Raw genomic sequence first — 20944 nt, forward strand, 5'->3', positions numbered from 1 at the left:
CGTGCTGGGGAACTACGCCAGAGCTTCAGGCATCTAGACACGGCTGTCAGCAGCTGTGTTCCCAGCCCCTCTCACTTCCCCTTTGTGTGTGAGTGCCACGCACAGTACTTCCGACCCCAGCTGTGCCGGAGCTAACGGCTGGGGGTTTGTGTTTTACTCTTGGACACTAATAACGCTTGACAGCCGGTTTACTTCTTTCGACCTCCTTGCCTCAGGAGCTGCTACCTAAGTGTTTACAGTATTTTTTGGCCATTAGTTCAGGTTTCCTCGGTCCACTTTGGCATCATCCTCGCACGGCAAATACCGCACAGCTGAGGTGTCCTGACACCCTCGAGAAGCGGTCGGCTAGCATTTTTCATTCCCACACCAATACTCCGTGTGTGCGAGGTTCCCAAGGGTCTGAGCTGCAGTGGCCCAAGCTTATAGGGCGTTTCTTCCCCGCTGGCAGAACTGGTTGACAGGAAAGACTGTAACCAAAGGCAAGTTTCCAGGAAAGGTACTGCAAGCTACAGGAGCAGCTGGGGGGCAGGCAGGAAAGGTGAAGGCAGAAGTGGGGACACCCTCCCCCTTCCCCTCCCTCCCTGGATCTCTAGACCAGGCTCTGCCACGCCGCCTGGCTGAGAGCCTTTATCATAAAAAACAAGGTGCTGCATGCATTTAATCCCAGCACTCAGGAGGCAGAGGCAGGTGGATCGCTGTGAATTCGAGGCCAGCCTGGTCTACAAAGCAAATTCAGGACAGTCAAGGCGACACAGAGAAACCTTGCCTTGAAAAAAACAAACAAAAAAACCAAGCAAGCAACCAGGGGGAAGCCCTACGATTCTCTGTGGGACATGCACTAGGTGAGGTCAGAATGAATTCTAGGCCAACTGACAGGCTTCCTCTCCTCATTCATCCTCTTCCTCAGCCGAGTGAACTCTTGAAGCTTTGAATCTCAAATCCCCCCCTCCCCGAGACAGGGTTTCTCTGTGTAGACCAGGCTGGCCTCAAATGCGCAGAGACCCACCAGCCTCCGCCTCTTGGGTGCCCCGAGTGCTGGGATTAAAAGCGTGCGCCACCACGCCTGGCTCTCAAGTCATTCTCTTAACCAGACCAAGTCACCACCTATTCAAGAGTTCTTTGTGAAAGTAACTCCCCCCACCCCCAAGGTAAAAGTGGCTTTTTAAAAAAATTATTTATTTTTTAATTTTATGTGCACTGGTGTTGTGTCTGCACGTATGTCTGTGTGAGGGTGTCAGATCTTAGAGTTACAGACAGTTGTGAGCTGCCTATGTGGGTGCTGGCAGTTGAACCTGGGTCCTTTGGAAGAGCAATCAGTGCTCTTAACTGCTGAGCCAGCCATCTCTCCAGCCCAAAAGTAACTTCTGTCTCCTGGATCAAAGGCGTGTTTGTATTCCAGCTGGATCACAGAGACCTAGAAGATCTTTGGATGTGATCTCTTGCCCGAACAGCCATGTTCTGAATTAACATTCTTCTACAATTCTTCATCAAGGTCAAACTGCTACGATACTAGGGGCTGCAGACGGGGAACTGAATCCGCTGCTCTCAGCTCGAGTTACTCACGCAGAGGGATGGAAGGTGAAGAGTGTGTCCTGCTAACACAACCGGAGCCCGGCAGAGGGAGAGCCGAGCACACGGGATGTGCAAGACCCAGGAGGGCTGGGGTGAAGCTCAGCACGAGCTCGCATGTCCTAGGCTTAACCCCAGCACCAACAGCCCCAGGGATGCCCACGGACACTATGTACACGGATGAGATGTAATGAAACTATTACTACCATGCTAATAAAAACATTTAAAAGTAGGTCTAAATAATTGAATTTAATACATTAAAACCAGATATTTATTACTTTTATATTGCATTTGTCATTGTTTCAACAATACAAAGTAGAGGCAATAGCAACACTCCATACAAATGTTGACACCCATGTCCCCCACGCCCCGCCCTCCGAGTAGTCCCTCCCACCCCTTACAGAACTGTCCTGAATAAAACACTTAAATACATCATAAATAGTAAATTATGAAAAAAAATAGCAAGAATTGTTTCTTTCCTTCTTGTAAAAAAGAACATGGCAGCAAAGACAGGCAGCCAGAAACTGGCTGGGGCGTCTAATATAGACAGTTACGTGGGGGTCGGCGAACCTGCTATCATGGTAAGACGGGACGGAGAAGTAACGCGGGATTCCAGCGCCATGCACTACCCCCGCCAGCCACAACCAGAAGGACCCTGACTCTGAGAGGAGGGGGCTCATGTGGCCCCATTTCCAGCTTCTCTACAGGGGGGGGGGGCAGACGGGCCCATGGCAACGGCATGGCTGAGGAGGTCTGCCGCTCCCCAGCGATTAGGACACTACTCTCTAGCCTCACAGATACAGACTGCCTGTTACACAGACAAGCGTCTCCCTCCACCGCAGCTCCACAAAGAGCAGAACACTGCTGGAAAACATGGGAAGAACACGAAGTCTCCTTTGGAGAATGGTCTAAAATCATCTGATAATTCTTTATATTTTAAAAAACTATTAGAATACATTCCAAATTGCAAAATAGTAATAATTATATGACCTGGCAGTGAGGAGGGCCCTGCTGAGGCCCGCTCTCCCAGTGTGGCTGCCCACCAGCTATAATGGGTGTGGAGGCCACGCCCCTCCTCTCCCTCAGCCTCAACTGAGGGATGAGCAGAGCAGCTGCTGGCGGCAGCCGAGCCTCACTGGTTCACAGACACCAGGGCTCTTCTTCTGCACGGCCAGGGCCTCTGAGACTGGCTCAGACGCACGCTGTGCACTGTTTGTCCTTTTCCTTTTAAGGAGGAGTAAGGATCATCCTCACTCTTCCCCAAAAACCTTTATAAAAGTCACTGGGGTCTTTTCAAAGACCAGAGGAAGAGCGAAGGCAGTAACAACGTCCAGCTACTCGTCCTGAGGAAACCAGTAAGAGTCCAGCTCCAGGGAAAGGGAAAGAGAGGAAACCACCTAGTCCAGCAACCCCAGGGACAGCACGGAGAACAGGGTTTGTAGAAGCCATGGCGGCCAGTAGAAAATTCACTCCACCCAATTCTGGAGTGGTGGGACACTGCTGTCCTCGTGTCAAAGGCACTAACGCCCGAGGAAGGGGAGACTGCGATGGAGAGCCCTGCCAGCTCCACGTCCCTCGGCCCTCTCCTCTCCTGATGACTCAGCACTCCTGGGGCAAGGCTGACGTCTAGAGTTCACAGCCGTAGTAGAGTGTTTCAGGTCTTCTGAGGCTCAGGGCTCACTGACAACAGAAAGAGCCCACAGTCAACCACAAATACAAGACAAGGCAGGAGCAGATCTCAGGTTTGCTTCATCCTAGCTAACAAAACTGACAGTTTTTCCTTCTTTTTTTAGCTTTAGCTTCCAAGTATAAAAGTTTTTTGTTTCTGTTTGTTTGTCTGTTTTTTTGAAGACAGGATTTCGAGGCTGGGCATGGTGGCGCACGCCTTTAATCCCAGCACTCAGGAGGCAGAGGCAGGTGGATCGCTGAGAGTTTGAAGCCAGCCTGGTCTACAAAGTGAGTCTGGGACAGCCACGGCTACACAGAGAAACCTGTCTTTTATTTTATTTTATTTTTACATTTTCCAGACTGGGTTTGTCTATGTAGCCCTGGATGTCCTGGACTCGTTTTGTAGACCAGGCTGGCCTCGAACTCACAGAGATCCACCTGCCTCTGCCTCCTGAGTGCTGGGATTAAAGGCGTGCGCCACCATAACCGGCAAGTATGAAAGTTTTAAAACCACAAACCTTTTTTATTTTTTGGAGACAGAATCTTATTATGTAGCCTCGGCAGGCCTGGAAAATCCAGGATGGACTCCAATTCTGCCTGCCTAGTACTGGGATTTAAAACTTTTAAAGCCAGGTTCAGGAGCACACCGACATTCCCCGTCGGCGCTCGCTCCACTCCACTGGTGACCCTGGACCCCAGGTACTCACATGGGTGAGCTCGGACTCTGCAACTTCAAGCTTTTCCAAGGTTGGACTAACAGGAGGGAAAGACAGGCAGAGAGTTAGAAGACAAAAAGGGGCTGTGGTGTAGGTCAGTGGCAAAGCAGTACAGCACGCACAGTCCTGCTTCCACTCCTAGCCGTCCTCCACGGCAACTGCCAGGCCTGTGCAGCAAAGGACCTTGTTTGTTTGTTTGTTTGTTTGTTTGAGACAGGGTTTCCTTGGCTGTCCCAGACTCACTTTGTACGCCAGGCTGGCCTTGAACTCACAGAGATCTGCCTGGCTCAGCAAGCATCTTTTTTTTTTTTTTAAAAAAGATTTATTTATTTAAGTATACAATGTTTCATTTCTCATGTATGCCTGCCCACCAGAAGAGGGTGCCAGATCTCACTGTAGATGGTTGTGAGCCACCATGTAGTGGCTGGGAATTGAACTCAGGACCTTTGGAAGAGCGGGCAGCGCTCTTAACCACTGAGCCATCTCTCCAGCCCCAGCAAGCACCTTTTTACCCACTGAGCTTTGTGTTTTGAATCTAAATGAAATGTGAAGAGGTAGGTTGACAAACATTGGGCTGGAGAGATGGCTCAGTGGTTAAGAGCTCTTCCAAAGGTCCTGAGTTCAATCCCCAGCAACCACATAGTGGCTCACAGCCATCTATAATGAGATCTGATGCCCTCTTCTGGCCTGCAGGGGTACATGCAGGCAGAGCAGTATATAATAAATAAATAAATAAATCTTTAATAAAACAAAACCAAAAACCCTCCAATGGTAATCTAGCCCAGAGGCAAAAGTGCTTGTCTACCATGCCGCAGGTCCTGACTTCAAACGTAAGTACCTTCGCCAGGTGTTGTACCTCACGCCTGTCATGCTACAACTGGGAAGGCTGAGGCAGAGGATTTCTGTAAGTGCAAGGCAAGCTTAGGTCACAGAGTCAGACACTTCACAAGCCCACAGATAAGGCTAGCTAGATGGCTCCGCGGGCTAAAGTGTCTGCCACCAAACCTGAATTTTGGTTTCTTCCTTTTTTTTTTTTTTTTTAAGTATTTATTTATTACCTATATAGTGCTCTGCCTGCATGTACACCTGCACACCAGAAGAGGGCACCAGATCTCTTTATAGATGGTTTCTTTAAAAACACACAAGTATAAGCGAGGTATGGTGGCGCACGCCTTTAATCCCAGCACTTGGGAGGCAGAGGCAGGTGGATCGCTGTGAGTTCGAGGCCAGCCTGGTCTACAAAGTGAGTCCAGGACAGCCAAGGCTACACATGAGAGGCCCTGTCTTAGAAAAACAGACAGAAAGACAGGAGACAGGGCTTCTCTGTATAGCCCTGGCTGCCCTGGTCTCCCCTCAGCCCACCACACTGCCCAGCAGAGACTCTTGAAAAACATAAAAATGAAGGTTTCCAAGAAACTGAAGAGAGTACGGAGTCCAGAAACCCACCTCAAAGTTAGCATCTGCAAAGACTCTCCAACTACAGGTGAGAAACTGGGGCCAGGAACAGGTGAACCCTCACTGATCTCCTCTAAAGGTGGAGTCTGAGGTAAGACATCAGGACGCCCAAGGTGTGGATCTGGAGAAAAAGGAAAATCAATCAACCAATCAATAAAGAATGGATCAATAATGGAAGGACAGCGTGGTGAGGGAAATGTGCAGTGACTTAGGGACATGGCGACTCATTCCTGCCATCCCAGTACTTGGGAAGCTGAGAACGGACGGCCATGAGGTTGAGGTTAGCTTGGGCTATACACAGTGCATTCTGGGAGAGCCTGGGCTACACAGTGAGACTCTGTCTCACAACAAACAACAGTTGGGCAGTGGTGGCACACACCTTTTAAACCCAACATTTCAGAGGCAGAGGCAGAGGCAAAATGAGTTCCAGGACAGCCACGGCTACACACAGAAACTGTCTGGAAAAACAGAAACAAAAACCTAAACAAAACAAGACAAGTTAGCAAGCTAGTTTTTTTTTTTTAATATTATTTATTTATATGAGTGTTCTATTTGCATGCTTGACCGAAGAGAGCACCAAACCCCATTATAGTTGGTTGTGAGCCACCATGTGGTTGCTGGAAATTGAACTCAGAACCTCTGGAAGAGTAGCCAGTGCTCTTAACTGCTGAGCCATCTCTCCAGCCCCACAAGTTAGTTCCTTACTGTGTAGAATTGGGGCCCGGAGCCGGGCGTGGTGGCGCACACCTTTAATCCCAGCACTCGGGAGGCAGAGGCAGGCTATTGCTGTGAGTCTGAGGCCAGTCTGGTCTACAAAGCGAGTCCAGGACAGCCAGGCTACACAGAGAAACCCTGTCTCAAAAAATAAACAACAAAAAAACAAAAACAAAAAAAGAATTGGGGCGCATAGGCGCACTAGCCTGAGAATACAAGGAGAAGGGGACCCAGCCCTGGCGCTGACCTGGCTCCACTTCCGCCTTTGTTGTCACTTGTGCTTTGTGTTCCCCAGAGACCGACGGCTGGTAAGTAATGCAGGAGTTGCCGCTGGGGCCTGCTCGCCGAGAGAAAGATGAGCCAGACCGAAACTTTTTGGAAGGAGAAGGCTTCACTTCAAAAGGGAAAGAGAGAGCCTGCTTAGCACTCGCCTCAGAAACCATCACCAAGACAGACACCAACACATACCCAAAGCTGTTCTGAAGCAAAGGCAGAAAACAGGGGAACGGCAGGAAGATGGCCTACAAAGCACTACTCAGAGAAGAGGGTCAAGTCACCTCACTTTGTAAAGAAACAGAACTCTTAAAGAGGAAAGTGACACAAGCACAGCCCTCTCTGGCTTGACTCTCACCAATGCCACCCAGTGAGCACTACAGGAGGCTCCACACCTGTCCACCTTCCTGGCCTCAGTGCAAACAGCACTATAACTTGCACTACTGCTTCACTCGCAAGCACTTCTGCGCCTCGAAGCCTGTCTGTGATATCTTCACCTCACTATGGGACAACTCATGCCTGGGACGAGAGCACAGGAGGATGACCTGGAATCTGCCAGTGTCAACGACACAGAAAGTTTGAAAAAAGAACACTGGCAGTTCTGTATCGAGAAAGCTGATGGAAAGACTAAAAACGCCATCAACTGTCATCAGCAAGGCTGACGGCTGCACCTGAACTAATCTGAGACTTTCTGCCACCTGGTCATGGAAGGAAAGTTAAGAGCACTGCTAACATCCTCGCCCGTTCGTCTGCTTCTAGACAACCCAGCCTGGGCCACGCAGTCCCCAGTCACAGCTGCATGGTTTTTCCCATTCCCACCAACTCCCCAGAAATGGCCCTCACCTCAGCGATACATGTAGGGAGAACCAGGGGGAGCAACAACTTGGGAGCAGACTGGGACAGACAGTGAGGGACACAAGGGCGAGAAGCAGCGCCCACAGGATGTAGGCGGAGCAGGAGAGGCCTTTGGCCCTGGCAGCTCCCTGGCAGAGGTGTCCTGCCCCCCATCTCTAGGGGTAAGGGAGCCACGGGGGGTCACCTGGCAGAAGCCACTTACAGGGAATCTTCTTGAACACCGTGCTGCACATGAAGCGCTGGAACCGCTCAGCATAGAAGCCTGGCCGATGCACGGACACTGTGTCCTGTGGAACACAAGGCAGGACATAGATAATACACAGAAGGACGGAGGCAAATGGCAGGAAAAGCACAAGTGGGAAGGAGGGAGGCCTAGGCTGATGCACTCACCCCGTCGTGGACCAGAGCTTTCCAAGAATGCTCCAGCTTCTTAACAAACCTGCAAAGAAAAATGCACCGCACAGTGGTTCCCAAAGCAAACACTGGCCTCATTATTCAGTTTAGAAGCGTAAGGAGGCCACGGTATCTGCGAACCCTGAACAGACAGCCACTGGGCAAGCACAACCACTGTGACATGACGACTTTCCAAAGAGCCCCGAGTTATAGTACTTATTCCACAGAGTCCAGTCAGGGAAGATGAGCAGGACAGTTCAGTGATAAATACTTGCCTACACATGTAAGGGCCTGGGCTCAAGTGCTAGAAAAGGCAGGGTAGTTGTAGTGGCACACGCACGTATGCAGGGTAAGTGTAGTGGCACACACATGTAACCAAGCAGTTGGGAGACTGGGTCTGGAGAAGTGCCACGAGCCTCAGGTCTGCCTGAGCTACAATGTGAGACCTTGTCTGAAAAATAAACACAGAGCAAACAAACCAAAAGAGAAAAAGGAAAAAAAGCTAGTGGGTAAATCAGAGAACGTATAGCTGCACTTGTAAGGCGGCTAGTGAGATGGCTCAGTGGGTAGAGGTGCCTGCCATCAAGTCTGTTTTGGTTTTTCTGTTTTTGTTTGGCTTGGTTTTTTTCAGACAGGGTTTCTCTGTGTAGCCCTGGCTAGGGTCCTGGACTCGATTTGTAGTCCAGGATGGCCTTGAACTCAGTGATCCTCCTGCCCCTGCCTCCCCAATGCTGGGATCACAGGCGCGCGCCCACCACGCCTGGCTTTGCCACCAAGTCTGATGACCTGAGTCTAATCCCCAGAGTCCCCATGATGGAGAGAACCGACTCCCCCAAGTTGTCCTCTGACCTCCGCATGCCCGCTGCTCACTATGCACATAGAAACACACAGTAAGTAAATAAATGGAAAGAAAAGTTTAAATGAGACGATAATCAGTAAGTCAGACCCTGAAGAACCAGCCTGCCTTAATCTCTCACTGTGTCAGGACAAACATGGAGCCCAACACCTGCAGCTCCTCCCATCACATCATGGACTCTTAGCTCGCAGGCCGTCGTTTTTACATAACTCAGAGGCCTTATTTTTCCTCTGTGGAAATGAGCCTGTGCTCCCAGCTGTCTCCTTATGTGGAGGATGACTCAATCACAGGCTTCTCACTGAGAGTCAGGCAGATGGAGCGCTCCACCCTAGGCTTCTATCTGAGGACTGAGTCAGCATTCCACAGAGTGTAGATCATGCTGAAGAGGCGGTGAGGCAGGAAAACCACCTGAAATCTACGGGTAACCAGACTGTGACTCACTGTCCTTGCATAGCCAAGAACTTTACAAAGAACATGTCTAAAAGAAGTGTGTTGGGGACTGGAGAGCGAGCAGCCCAACAGTTAGTTAGGAGCACTGGCTGCTCTTGCAGAGGATCTGGGTTCCCAGTTCCCAGCACCCACACGACAGCTCACAGCCATGTCCTCCTAGGGGATCCAACCCTCTCCTCTAGCTTCCATGGGCATCAGACAGTAGACAGGTGCACATACATAGACAAAAGGCAAAACCCATTCATAAAATGAGAAAAATTAAAGGGGAAAGTCAGAGCTCTTAGTGCCCAGCTCCGCACCCCTCCTCACCTGTAGGACTGCAGAATGTCAATGATGCCAATGTAAAGTAGGAGCCGCTCCCCCTTGCTATTCCGGGCAGGGATGCCGCCCATGCTGGGGAAGGAGAAGGCAGGGTGAGCACTGCTCAGAAGCAGGCGGGGCTCCTCTTCCCCCAGTCAATCGTGCACGCGCGGCAACCCCTTGTACTCCCCTGGAGCCCAGAGCTGAACCGTCACTGCGCAGCAATGGCAGGACCAGTCCCCAGATCAACAACGCAAACAGCTGCTACTTTCCGATCCTGACTGGTTCCCACTAATACACTTTTCTTGGCAGTCGTGGTACAAGACACCTAACAATGAAACCATCTGACAGTTTTAGTGACCACACTCACTGGGTAAACCCAAGACAGTCAGAAAGAGGCCATCGGCAAAGAAGCCTACAATAAGCTATGATGAAAGTTCTTTTTTTTTTTTTTTTTTTTTTTTGGTTTTCCGAGACAGGGTCTCCCTGTGTAGCCTTGGCTGTCCTAGACTCACTTTGTAGACCAGGCTGAGCCTCGAACTCACAGCGATCCGCCACCACGCCTGGCTGCTGTGATGAAAGTTCTAATGTGATTTATAGATGAAAATCTAAGCTGCTTTTGTTGTTTTGTTTTTCTAAAGACTTATTTATTTCTTAAATATACAGTGCTCTGCCTGCATGTACACCTGCAGGCCAGAAGAGGGCACCAGATCTCTTTATAGATGGCTGTGAGCCACCATGTGGTTGCTGGGAATTGAATTCAGGACCTGGAAGAGCAGCCAGTGCTCTTAACCTCTGAGCCAGCTCTCCAGCCCCAAATCTAAGCTTCTAAGTGTTAACAGGTTCAGTCGTGTCAGGTTAGGCAGACCGTCTACACCTCTCCTCTTCTATTCTTTCAAAAGATCAGGCAATGGCACCATGAGCGTTAATGCTGTCAGCCTCGCTGTCAAATCAAAGCCCCTCTACTCCAGAAGTGAGGTGCCAACAACGCAAAGTGTGATGAGACTAGGTGTGACTGGTCCTTGCTCCCAAGCCCACTCACTGGTCCTCGGTCTCCACGGTGCCACCCCGCCGAGCCTCGCCCTGGATAGACTCCATAGCTGTGGAATAGAGAGCCTTCTGGGGAGCAGGTCTGCGCGTGTCAGCTGCGTGCTGGGCCTCCGTGCTCATGGGCTCTCGCTGCGCGTGGTCCATGTTGTGGATGGACATCAGGAGGCTGTAGTCCATTATCTTGAAGCTCTGCAGCACCTAAGGGGGAGAGGACACGGCCCAATCTGCGAGGCGTCCAGACCTCCTCAGTTCTCACACATCCATGGCTCACGAAGCCTTGCTCTTGCTCCTCCTGAGGAGCGTGTCGTCTGCTGGGTCTCCCTCAGCGTGTCTGTACTTATACTCCTTTCCCGGCCTTTCTCCTCTTTGAATACTGGAACTGTGTTTTTGCAGTACTGGAGACGGAATACAGGTCTCTGGTGTATCTCACTAAGCTCTATCCCCAGTCTGCCTTTACCCTGTAAATTGTGAGATACGATCTCACCACGTTTCCCACTTTGGCCTTAAACCTGATTCTTTCTTTTGCCTTAGACTCCAAAATAACTGGAATTATAGGGCTGAGCCACCCAAGTAGGCAATACAACTTATCTCTTCAAGTTCACTTGTCATTTATGAAGAGAACAGTGTCTTTTTCAAGGCCCAAGGACGATGCATTTATACTGTAAGGAACATCCATAACCACAGGCCGGGGCGTAGCTCAGCTTGTTGAGTGCTTGCTTAGATGCTTGGGAATCTAAGCTCAAACTGAGCATGGTGCATAAGCCTGCGTGCCCAGACATAGCTCATGGTCATCCTCAGCTACACAGGGAGCGCAAGGACAGCTCGGGCTACCCGAGATCTCAAAACAAAACAGGCAGACAAAAAACAAACAGCTGGTGGCGCACACCTTTAATCCCAGCACTTGGGAGGCAGAGGCAGGTGGATATCCTTGAGTTCGAGGCCATCCTGGTCTACAGAGCGAGTTCCAGGACAGCCAGAGCTGTTACACAGAGAAACCCTGTCTCAAAAACCACAAAAACAAAAACAAACAAAAAACTAACAACAACAACAACAACAACAACAACAACAACAAAAACCAAACCCGAAACCCAAAAATGAACAAGGGAGGAAAAAAATACATTGTGGGGCTGGAGAGATGGCTCAGAGGTCAAGAGCACTGGCTGCTCTTCCAGAGGTTCTGAGTTCAATTCCCAGCAACCACATGGTGGCTCACAACCATCTATAATGAGATCTGATGCCCTCTTCTGCCATGTAGGCATACATGCAGGCAGAGCACTGTATACATAATAAATAAATACATCTTTTAAAAAAGAGTACATTGTATAAAGATCTGGCCAAAAAGATCTGTGGAAGAACTTTATGTGATCAGCTTTAAGGTAGTTTAACATTTACTGAATACAAATGTAAATAAATGCAATACAACAACAAATGTTTACATAATAAAAGAACACAGCAGAAGGTTAAAAAAGATTACTGAAACAGGTTCGTGAACAACAAACTGGAAATAAAAAGTAAGACCAAGAAAGCCGGGGGCATGGTGGTGGACAGCTTTAGTCCCAGCACGCAGGAGGCAGAGGCAGGTGAATCGCTGAGTCTGAGGCCAGCCTGGTCTAAAGACTGAGTTTCAGGACAGCTAGGACTTGAAAAACCTTAAAAAGGGCCGGAGAGATGGCTAAACAGTAAGATACTAGTTGCAGAGGTCCTCAGTTCAATTACTAGCAACCACAGGGTGGGCTCACAACTGTGTACAGTGTGATCTGATGCTCTCTTCTGGTGTGCTGGTGTATAAGCAGACAGAGCACTCATAATTAAATCTTAAAAAAAAAAAAAAAAGGCTAGTGCAAGCACACATCACACACAACCTGGTATTGCAGGCGTGGCAATGAAGGAGGCTGGGAAGAGCAAGACAATGACGGGCCGCTCTGAGCCCCGCCTCCTCCCACAGACTGACCGCCAGAGAATCACAAGGCTTTGCTCTTTTGTGCTGTGTTGTGTCGTTCTGTTCCAGACAGGGTTTCTCTGTGAAGCCCTGGCTGACATGGACTCGGTTTACAGAGCAGGCTGTCCTCACACTACAGAGCGCCACCTGTCTGTCTCTGCTGGGAGTACAGGCGTGTGCCACCACGTGTGGTCCACAGGGTTTTTCAATGAAAGGATCCCCATGTCTGAAATAGAGGGAAGCGACAGCTCACCAAACAGTCGCGCTGCAGAGTCTTACAGAGAGCACTGTACATGTCGGCGTCTAAGAACAGGCCGTCGGGCATGTCCTGCAGGAAGTCCAGATCCTTAAAGGTGGGCAGGGTCTTGTCGCGTTCCTTCTGAGAAGCGCGCCGCTTGTGGGTGGAGCCCTTCAAGTCGTACTTGACGTGCATTCTGACAGAGCGCGGCAGGAGGTTGTTCATCACCACGATCCGTATGTTCTTGCCGCCCGCTTGGACACAGTACAGCCCGTAGAATTTGGGCAGCAGAGTGCGAGGGTTTTGGTTAAGATTCTAAGGCATAAAATTAACAGCAGTAGAACAGATTAGCTGACTTTCAGTGACACTCAAGGCAAAAGTTGCTACCTACTGTTTCTCTGCTTTACAAAGGACTGAGGTAAAACGTGTTGCCCTATGTATTTGTCCAAAATCTCTCAAGGCACCTTAAACCCAGTGTGCTGGCACACGCTTTCAAACCCAGTACTCGGGAGGCAGAGACTAAACGGCCAGTATGGAAGACAACTCTCTCAGAAGCCAGAACAACCAAGCCCTGTCCTGACTTCCACATCTAAGATCAGATCAGATCCAAAAGGCTCAGAACCAGGTGGTGGCGCACACCTGTGATCCCAGCACTCGGGAGGGAGAGGCAGGTGGAGCTCTACCAGTTGGGGGCCAGCTTGGTCTACACAGCGAGTTCCAGGACAGCTAGGGCTACACAGAGAAACCAAAAGCAAGACAACAGCACTGCTGCCCTGCTGAGGACCCCGCCGCCTCGGCAGTGCTCCTCACTCACCATGTAGTACCCGGGGAGCAACTTCTGCAGAAACTCTGCTTCTTTATGCTGGACTGTCTTAATGATGAACTCATCATCACTGGACACATAGAAGAGGGAGCCACTAGCTCCAGAGTTGGAGAGTTCAATCAGCGGCTCGCTGCACAGGGAGTACTGCAAGTGAGAGAAGACACGCATGAAGATGACCAGCCAGGGCCTGCCCACGCCCAGGTCAGCTACAGATCCACATCCATTTTAAGGAACGTGGAGACGAGAAGGTACAAGAAGCGTGTCCCCTGAGCGACCCCTCCTATCTTCAAGTCACAGGGTCTGCGATTAGGAACTCACCAAGTAATCATCAGGCCGAATGCCAAAGAGCTCTCTGAAGTAACGGAAGGCAACAGGTGCATAGGTCTTGAAACGGAAGTCATTGTAGTGATGAGCCGGTGTCAGGTTGCTCCCTTCACTGTGGGGTGAAACATTAAAAAAACCTCACCCAGGCTGGAGAGGTGGCTCAGAGGTTAAGAGCACCGCCTGCTCTTCCAGAAGCCATGAGTTCAATTCCCAGCAACCACGTGGTGAATCACCACCATCTATAATGAGATCTGGTGCCCTCTTCTGCTACGCATGCAGGCAAAACACTGTATACTTAATAAATAAATGAGTTTAAAAAAAAAAACAAACACCTTACCCATGGAATCCACCCTGAACAGATGCTTAAAGGGCGGCCCAACATACTTCTTAGAGACATGGGATGGGGATGAGTCAACTTGTGTGCGGGTTACAGGAGAATAAGACACAGAACTCGAGGATGGAGAGATGGCTCAGTGGTTAAGAGCACTGCCTGCTCTTCCAAAGGACCCACGTTCAATTCCCAGCAAACACATGGCAGCTCACAACTGTCTTTGACTCCAAGATATGACGCCCTCACACCAGCACACATAAATTAAATAAAATATTTTAAAAAAAAAAAAGGACACAGAACTCACACTGCCTCCTAGGCAATACATCAAGTCAATTAAAAGTTTATTTTGTTGGGCATTGGTGGCGCATGCCTTTAATCCCAACACTCAGGAAGCAGAGGCAGGCGAATCTCTGTGAGTTCCAGGCCAGCCTGGTCTACAAAGAAAGTTACAGAACAGCCAAGACTAGAGAAACCTCTGTGTAGCCTTGGCTGTCCTGGATTTCCCCTATTTACAACAAGATTAAGGACAGACAGTCTTTAATTAGATGAGAGCCCTTAAAACTGCCTTACAGCTGGCTTAACAGTCATACTGTCCAGGCTCCTCTCCTGCGCATTCACTACTTGGGCTCTGTACCTGGGAAAGAAGATGCTCTCCACCACGTAGAAGTCTTGCATGAGGACATCTCGCTCTGGTTTGGTACTCAGGCTGCCCACAGTGTGAGTGATGCCCAACTGGATGGCACCTTTCAGGGCTGATGAAGTTGTCTAAGAAACAATAAAGAAATTACAGAGAATGTTCTGGTATCAAGTCTAACCGAAGTCTGGGCATGGCAGCAATGCCTACAATCCAGTTCAAAGCCAAACGGAGACCTTGTCTCTACTTCAACTGCCAACCCCTAATAAAATAAAAACCTAAACAAAGTAAACAAAAGCCTGGCCATACCAATACAAACTAAGGAGAAATTTGAGCATGGTGACACACCTGGAATCCCACCATTTACACGGTTAAATTTTAGGTCAGCTTGGGTTCCACCTGGCTGTAAAATACTAAACCAATCAACCAAACCCACTAACCCCTGAGGAAAACTGTAGCAGCAACACTTGAAAGCACAATCCCTTCCAATAGTTTAGATAAAACTTAGCAATCCGGTCCTCTGCACTGCAATTAAACCTACCTTCGATTAAGAAAACTGGACATTCAAAGTAGCAAGAGGGCCATCTGTGCAGGCCTCAGTCAGGGAAGAGCTCTGTGTTACTGCCTGATTCTGATTTGACTGTAGCTACAGAAGCTTTGGGCTTCTCAAAGAAGGACAAGTGTTTCTTTCAAGAATAGAAACGTACAACACTAACAAACTGGGCCGGGCTTGGTGGCGCACACCTTTAATCCCAGCACTCGGGAGGCAGAGGCAGGTGGATCGCTGTGAGTTCGAGGCCAGCCTGGTCTACAAAGTGAGTCCAGGACAGTCAAGGCTACACAGAGAAACCTTGTCTCAAAAAAACAACACTAACAAACCTCTTAATTAAAAAAGAAAACATGGCCAGGAATGGTGATGCACACCCTTAATCCTAGCACTTGGGAGGCAGATGCAAGTGGATCCCTGTAATTGTAAGTCAGCATAGCCTACATAGAATTCCAGGCCAACACACACACACACACACACACACACACACACACACACACACACCCCTACTTTTCTGTCTGGATGGCTGTGTGGTATGTATGCATGCATCTACACTAGCTGGATGTAACACACACATGTATGTTCGCTGTCCTCTTCTACCCCGTTTTACATGTGTGGCAGTTTTGCAGGCATGCATGTCTGTGCACCGCATGTGTGCAGCATCCGGGTCATAAGAAGGAACTGAATCCCCTGCAACTGAAGACACGTGGCTGTGTTTATGGAAGAAAGAGACACTGGAGACTGGTTTCTAGCTGCTTTGTAAAACACCATCTTTAATCTCTACAAGGTGCTTGGTAATACTAGCAACTTGAGACTGAAATTTCAAATTAAGAAGAATCAAAAAAATAAAAAAAAAAAATAATTAAAAAAAAAAAAAAAAAGAAGGGTGTGATAGAGGTAGGATGGATGGTACCCAGTGTTACATAGGAAGTTCAAGGCTAGCCTGGACTAGTTTAGGAGACCCTATGGGGGTGGGGGGGGGGGAAAGACAGACACAGTGGCGCCCACCTTTAATGCAGCACTTGCAGAGGCAGAGACAGGCAGATCTCTGTGAGTTTGAGGCCAGCCTGGTCTACAAAGGGAGTCCAAGACAGCCAGGATTATCACATAGAGAAACCCTGCCTCTAAAAACAAACAAACAAACAAAACAACAAAAATCCAAGCCAGAAAAAAGTGGCTAATAATGAAATCCAATTTCTTCCACTTAATGAAAATATCAACCATGGCTGGACATGGTAGTGTCTTTAATCCCTGCACTTGGGAGGCAGAGACAGGTGGATCTCTGTGAGTTGGAGCTGGCCTGGCCTACATAGTGAGTTGGAGGACAGCCAGCACTATGTACAGTGATCCCATCTTTTAAAAATATCAACCAACACAAGATTTTTCATTAGCAGCAACAGTCTCCTTTAAATACACATAAAAAGAAATTCATCCTCTGTGAACTAAATTTTGAAACACAAGTTACATTATGTTCAGTGCTCATCATCAACTAATGGGCTGGGTGCGGTGGGGCAAGCCTTTCATTTCAGTACTTAGGAGTCAAAGGCAGGCAGAGCTCTGGGAGTCTGAGTCATCATGGGCTACACCGTGAGCTCTGGCCAGTCCTGAGAGACCATGTCTCATGAATCAAAACCATGAACCCACAGACAAAGTAAGACAACAAAGGTACAGTCTATGGAGAACAGCACCAAGTATCAAGCGCAGCACTGCCAGGCACGGTGACTCGCCATATAATCTCAGAGTTCAAGGCCAGCCTCAACTACATACTGAATTCTAGGCCGGCCTGTGTTAGAATGAGACAATATTTCAAAAACAAGAACTGCAAACCCAGGAGGATAAACAGTGCAGCCCTCCATGTGTTACAAAGTAAGATGCTCCACTCAGCCTGCCAGACTTACCTTTTTATATGTAGTCTCTCCAGAGGGATCAACACTTCGGTGGCCTATTTTCTTGACAGGCAGGATAGAGGCGTAAGGTCCCTAAAAGAAAAATTTAAGATTAATATATAGCCATGTAGAGGTGCATGCCTATAAGGCCAGCATTTGGGAGGACTAGTTAAAAGGATGGTTAATACAAAAAGGCTATCTTAGGCTAGTTGGTAAGCCAAATGTTAACCTGTGGAACCTCGTTGATAAAGTCTCAAAACCCCCAGAGGAATATAGCTTCTCATTCCCACACGATATGATAAACAGCTATAGTGACAGTACATAAAAATAATTGATGAGGCTGGAATTTCTCAGTGGAACTTAATACAAAATAAGGAAAAGCCTTTAAAAGTCACTACTACCCTCCTTCCCCCCCATAACTCAACATAATTCTAACCTTGCACGCTTACTCAAACAATTCGATTTAAAATTAATTGGTCCTGAGTTCAATTCCCAGCACCACACGGTGGCTCACATCCATCTATAATGAGATCTGGTGCCCTCTTCTGGTGTGCTGGTGTACATGCAGGCAGAACACTGTATACATAATAAATCTTTTTTTTTAAAAAAAAAGGAATGAAAGCCGGACGTGGTGGCGCACGCCTTTAATCCCAGCACTCGGGAGGCAGAGGCAGGCGGATCGCTGTGAGTTCGAGGCCAGCGTGGTCTACAAAGTGAGTCCAGGATGGCCAAGGCTACACAGAGAAACCCTGTCTCGAAAAACAAAACAAAACAAAACAAAAAACAAACGAAAAAAAGGAATAAAGTAATAAAATGGCTTCTCAGAGTCAGAAACTTGAGTACTTTAAAGATATTTTTATTTATTTTATTTTGTGTGCATTGGTGTTTTGCCTACATGTCTGCATGGGAGTGTTAGGCCCCCTGGAAATGGAGGTACAGACAGTTGTGAGCTGTCCTGTTGAGTGGTGGGTATTGAAACCAGGTCCTCAAGACCAGCAGCAGTCAATGTTCTTAACCACTGAGGCATATCTCCGACCCCCAAAGAGACTTTTGAGAATCCTGTTTTATTATATGTATTTGCTGGGGTTCGGGTCAGCAACTCTCAGAAGCTGGTTCTCTCTTTCCATGGCCTGAGTTAGATGCTGAATCAGGCAGAAGGTCACCTGGCTCTCTAGGCAGCTGTAGAGCCACACTCCTTGAACTTCAGCACGCAGGAAGTAGAAGCAACTACGTCTGTGAGTCCCAGGCCAGTCAGACACACACAGAGTGAAACCTTATCTCAAAAACCCCCCAACACTGGTGGCACATGTCTTTAATCCCAGCACTCCGGAGCCAGAGGCAGGTGGATCGAGGCCAGCCTGGTCTACAGAGCAAGGTCCAGGACAGCCAAAGCTACACAGAGAAACCCTGGCTTAAAAAACCAAAAAGAAAAACCCAAAATGCCTTTACAGGAGGAGCCGTCTCACCAGACTTGAGATTCTCAAGTACACGATATGACTTTATGTTCCACCCACATCACAGCTCCAGAAATAGAAGAGGAGTAAACCACAGAGCGGCCTCTCACCAGCTGCCCAGGAGTCAGCATGCCAGGGCAGCAGCGCGTTAGGAAGCCAGAACAGGACTCGTGAAAATTCTGTACCACCACCTTTTTGCTTGTTTGTCTTTCAAGACAGGGTCTCTCTGTGTGACCTTGGCTGTATTGGACTCACTTTGTAAACCAGGCTGGCCTCAAACTCACAGAGATCACCCAACTCTAGCTCCCAAGTGCTGGGATTAAAAGCATGTGACACCACACTTGCCCTTAAATCTTTAGTAAAAAAGACTTTTTTTGGTAGTGAGCACCTATAAACACAGTCAGTATTTGGGAGGCTGGATGTGAGATGATTAGCAGTTCAAGTCTAATCTTGGTTACATTCCAAGTTTGAGCCATATGAGGTTTAAAAAATAATAACAATCAAAGCAAACAAGAAGTGTATCACCTCAAAGACCTGCAAAGATATTCGAAGTGAAAGGCTTGAAATCTCAGAAAAAAGTGCCAGGTCAACTTTCTGAGGACTCTGACCCAAGTACAAGAGGAAAACAAAACTAAGGTGGGCTAGGAAATCTCCTTACGGGAGAAGTATAGCAACCTGAACACACTGCACAGAAAAGAGGCGCATACACCTGCAATCCCACTATGTGGGAGGCCCAAAGCTCCAAGTCAGCTTATGCTCTACAGAGAACACCAGGCTAGACTGAGTACAGAGCGAGCTCCGTCTCAGCTGGCAGAGTGCCTGCTCAGCCTGCAAGAAGCCCTGACTTCCATCTGAAGCCCTGAGGAGCCGGGTATGCCGAGCTAATGCAAACCCCTTCAGGAGGGGAAAGCAGAGGATCTAGAGTTTAAAGCCAACACCTCAGAGGGCTTAAACAAAGCACACTGGGAGGCCAGACTTGGTTAAATGAGACCCTGCCTCAAAAGTAAAAAGATAAATAAACAAACAAGTAAGCAATCCAATAAAACTTAAAATAACAAAAGAAATAATCAGTAAGTTGGTTCTCTCTTTCCATGGAATGGGTCTCAGAGATTGAATTTAGATGCTAGGTCCTCAGGCTCGGCAGAAAAATTACTCTTTGAATTTCAGCAGGGAGGAAGTAGAAGCAACTAGGTCTATGATATTACAGCCAGATATAGTGGCATACATCTTTAGTCCCAGAACTCTGGAGGCAGAGGAAGATCTCTATAAGTTTAAAGCCAGCCAGAGCTGTACAGAGAAACCCTATGTCCGGCTGGGCAGTGGTGGCGCACGCCTTTAATCCCAGCACTCAGGAGGCAGAGGCAGGTGGATTGCTGTGAGTTCAAGGCCAGCCTGGTCTACAAAGCGAGTCCAGGACAGCCAAGGCTACAGAGAAACCCTGTCTCAAAAAACAAAAAACAAACAAAAAACAACAACAACAAAACAAACAAACAAAAACCAAATAAAAAGAAAAACCTTATGTCAAAAAAACCCAAAACAAAACAAAACAAAAGCCCCTCACTGTGCCTCTCTCTGTCCTCGTGCTTCACTTAGGCTCTAACTCCCTTCCCCTCTCCCCCCTGCATATAAACTCTTATACCAGAAAACAAATATCAATATGCTACTACTGTATGAGAGGTCGCCCATCAGAGAAAGAGCTGACAATTTAAGCGTGAAGACCAGTGTCTGCATCCCTATGTAAAAGCTGAGTGGCCGTAGCAGCCCACTGTAATTGAGACACATGAGAGGCAGAGACAGGATCAGCAGGTCAAGCTAGCCAGCTGATTAGCCCAACCGCTGTGCTCCAAGGTCAGCAACAGTCTCTGCCTCAGTATATGAGGTGAAGGATCATCCTCACTGTGTGTGCGTGTGTGTGGAACACCTGACATCAACCTCCCATCTCTACACACAGGAACACCCATTATACACCAGGAACAAACAACCAACAGAAAAGCTGCTGTGGCAGCACAGCCTTTAGTCTCAGAACTCAGGAGCAAGGGGCAGGTACATCACTTCAGAGTCTCAGGTTGGCCTGGAATTACAGACCAGCCAGGTCTGTCACACAGAAAAACCATGTCTCAAAACCACCACCAGCACCTCACAAATTCCCTACAACAAAAATAGAGTTGTAGGGGCTGGAGAGATGGCTCAGAGGTAACAGCACCGTTTGCTCTTCCAAAGGTCCTGAGTTCAATTCCCAGCAACCATGTGGGCTCACAACCACCTGTAATGAGATCTGGTGCCTTCATGTGGTGAGCAGACACACATGTGGGCAGAATACTGTATAAATAATAAATAAATCTTTAAAAAACTAAAAAAAAAAAAAATAGAGTTGTAGACAGGTGTGGTGGTGCATAAAACCTCAGTGCTCCAGGGGCTGAGGAAGGAAGGTAAGGGCTGTGCGGTGACATCCTGTGTCAAAAGAGCTAT

General features: G+C 48.3%; 1 protein-coding gene across 4 annotated transcripts in view; it reads right to left on the reverse strand.

Annotated features, from left to right (window-relative positions):
- Nucleotides 1-1805: 1805 nt before the first annotated feature.
- PIP5K1A (phosphatidylinositol-4-phosphate 5-kinase type 1 alpha) overlaps nt 1806-20944 on the reverse strand; it is a 39902-nt gene continuing 20763 nt past the window's right edge. For 3 of the 4 annotated variants that reach the window (XM_084769563.1, XM_084769564.1, XM_084769565.1), the window contains 13 exons: nt 17034-17114; nt 14589-14719; nt 13618-13735; nt 13291-13443; nt 12492-12791; nt 10292-10497; nt 9259-9342; nt 7641-7689; nt 7453-7537; nt 6370-6516; nt 5400-5529; nt 3945-3990; nt 1806-3249 (listed from right to left, as the gene is read on the reverse strand). In XM_084769563.1, coding sequence (XP_084625689.1) covers nt 3247-3249; nt 3945-3990; nt 5400-5529; nt 6370-6516; nt 7453-7537; nt 7641-7689; nt 9259-9342; nt 10292-10497; nt 12492-12791; nt 13291-13443; nt 13618-13735; nt 14589-14719; nt 17034-17114 — 1533 coding nt within the window. In that variant the 3' untranslated portion in view covers nt 1806-3246. The remainder of the gene's footprint in view (nt 3250-3944; nt 3991-5399; nt 5530-6369; nt 6517-7452; nt 7538-7640; nt 7690-9258; nt 9343-10291; nt 10498-12491; nt 12792-13290; nt 13444-13617; nt 13736-14588; nt 14720-17033; nt 17115-20944) is intronic. The other variant, XM_084769566.1, reaches the window with a different exon arrangement.

Source organism: Acomys minous (assembly GCF_964271855.1).
Source record: "Acomys minous genome assembly, chromosome: 19".
Taxonomy (NCBI): Eukaryota; Metazoa; Chordata; class Mammalia; order Rodentia; family Muridae; genus Acomys; species Acomys minous.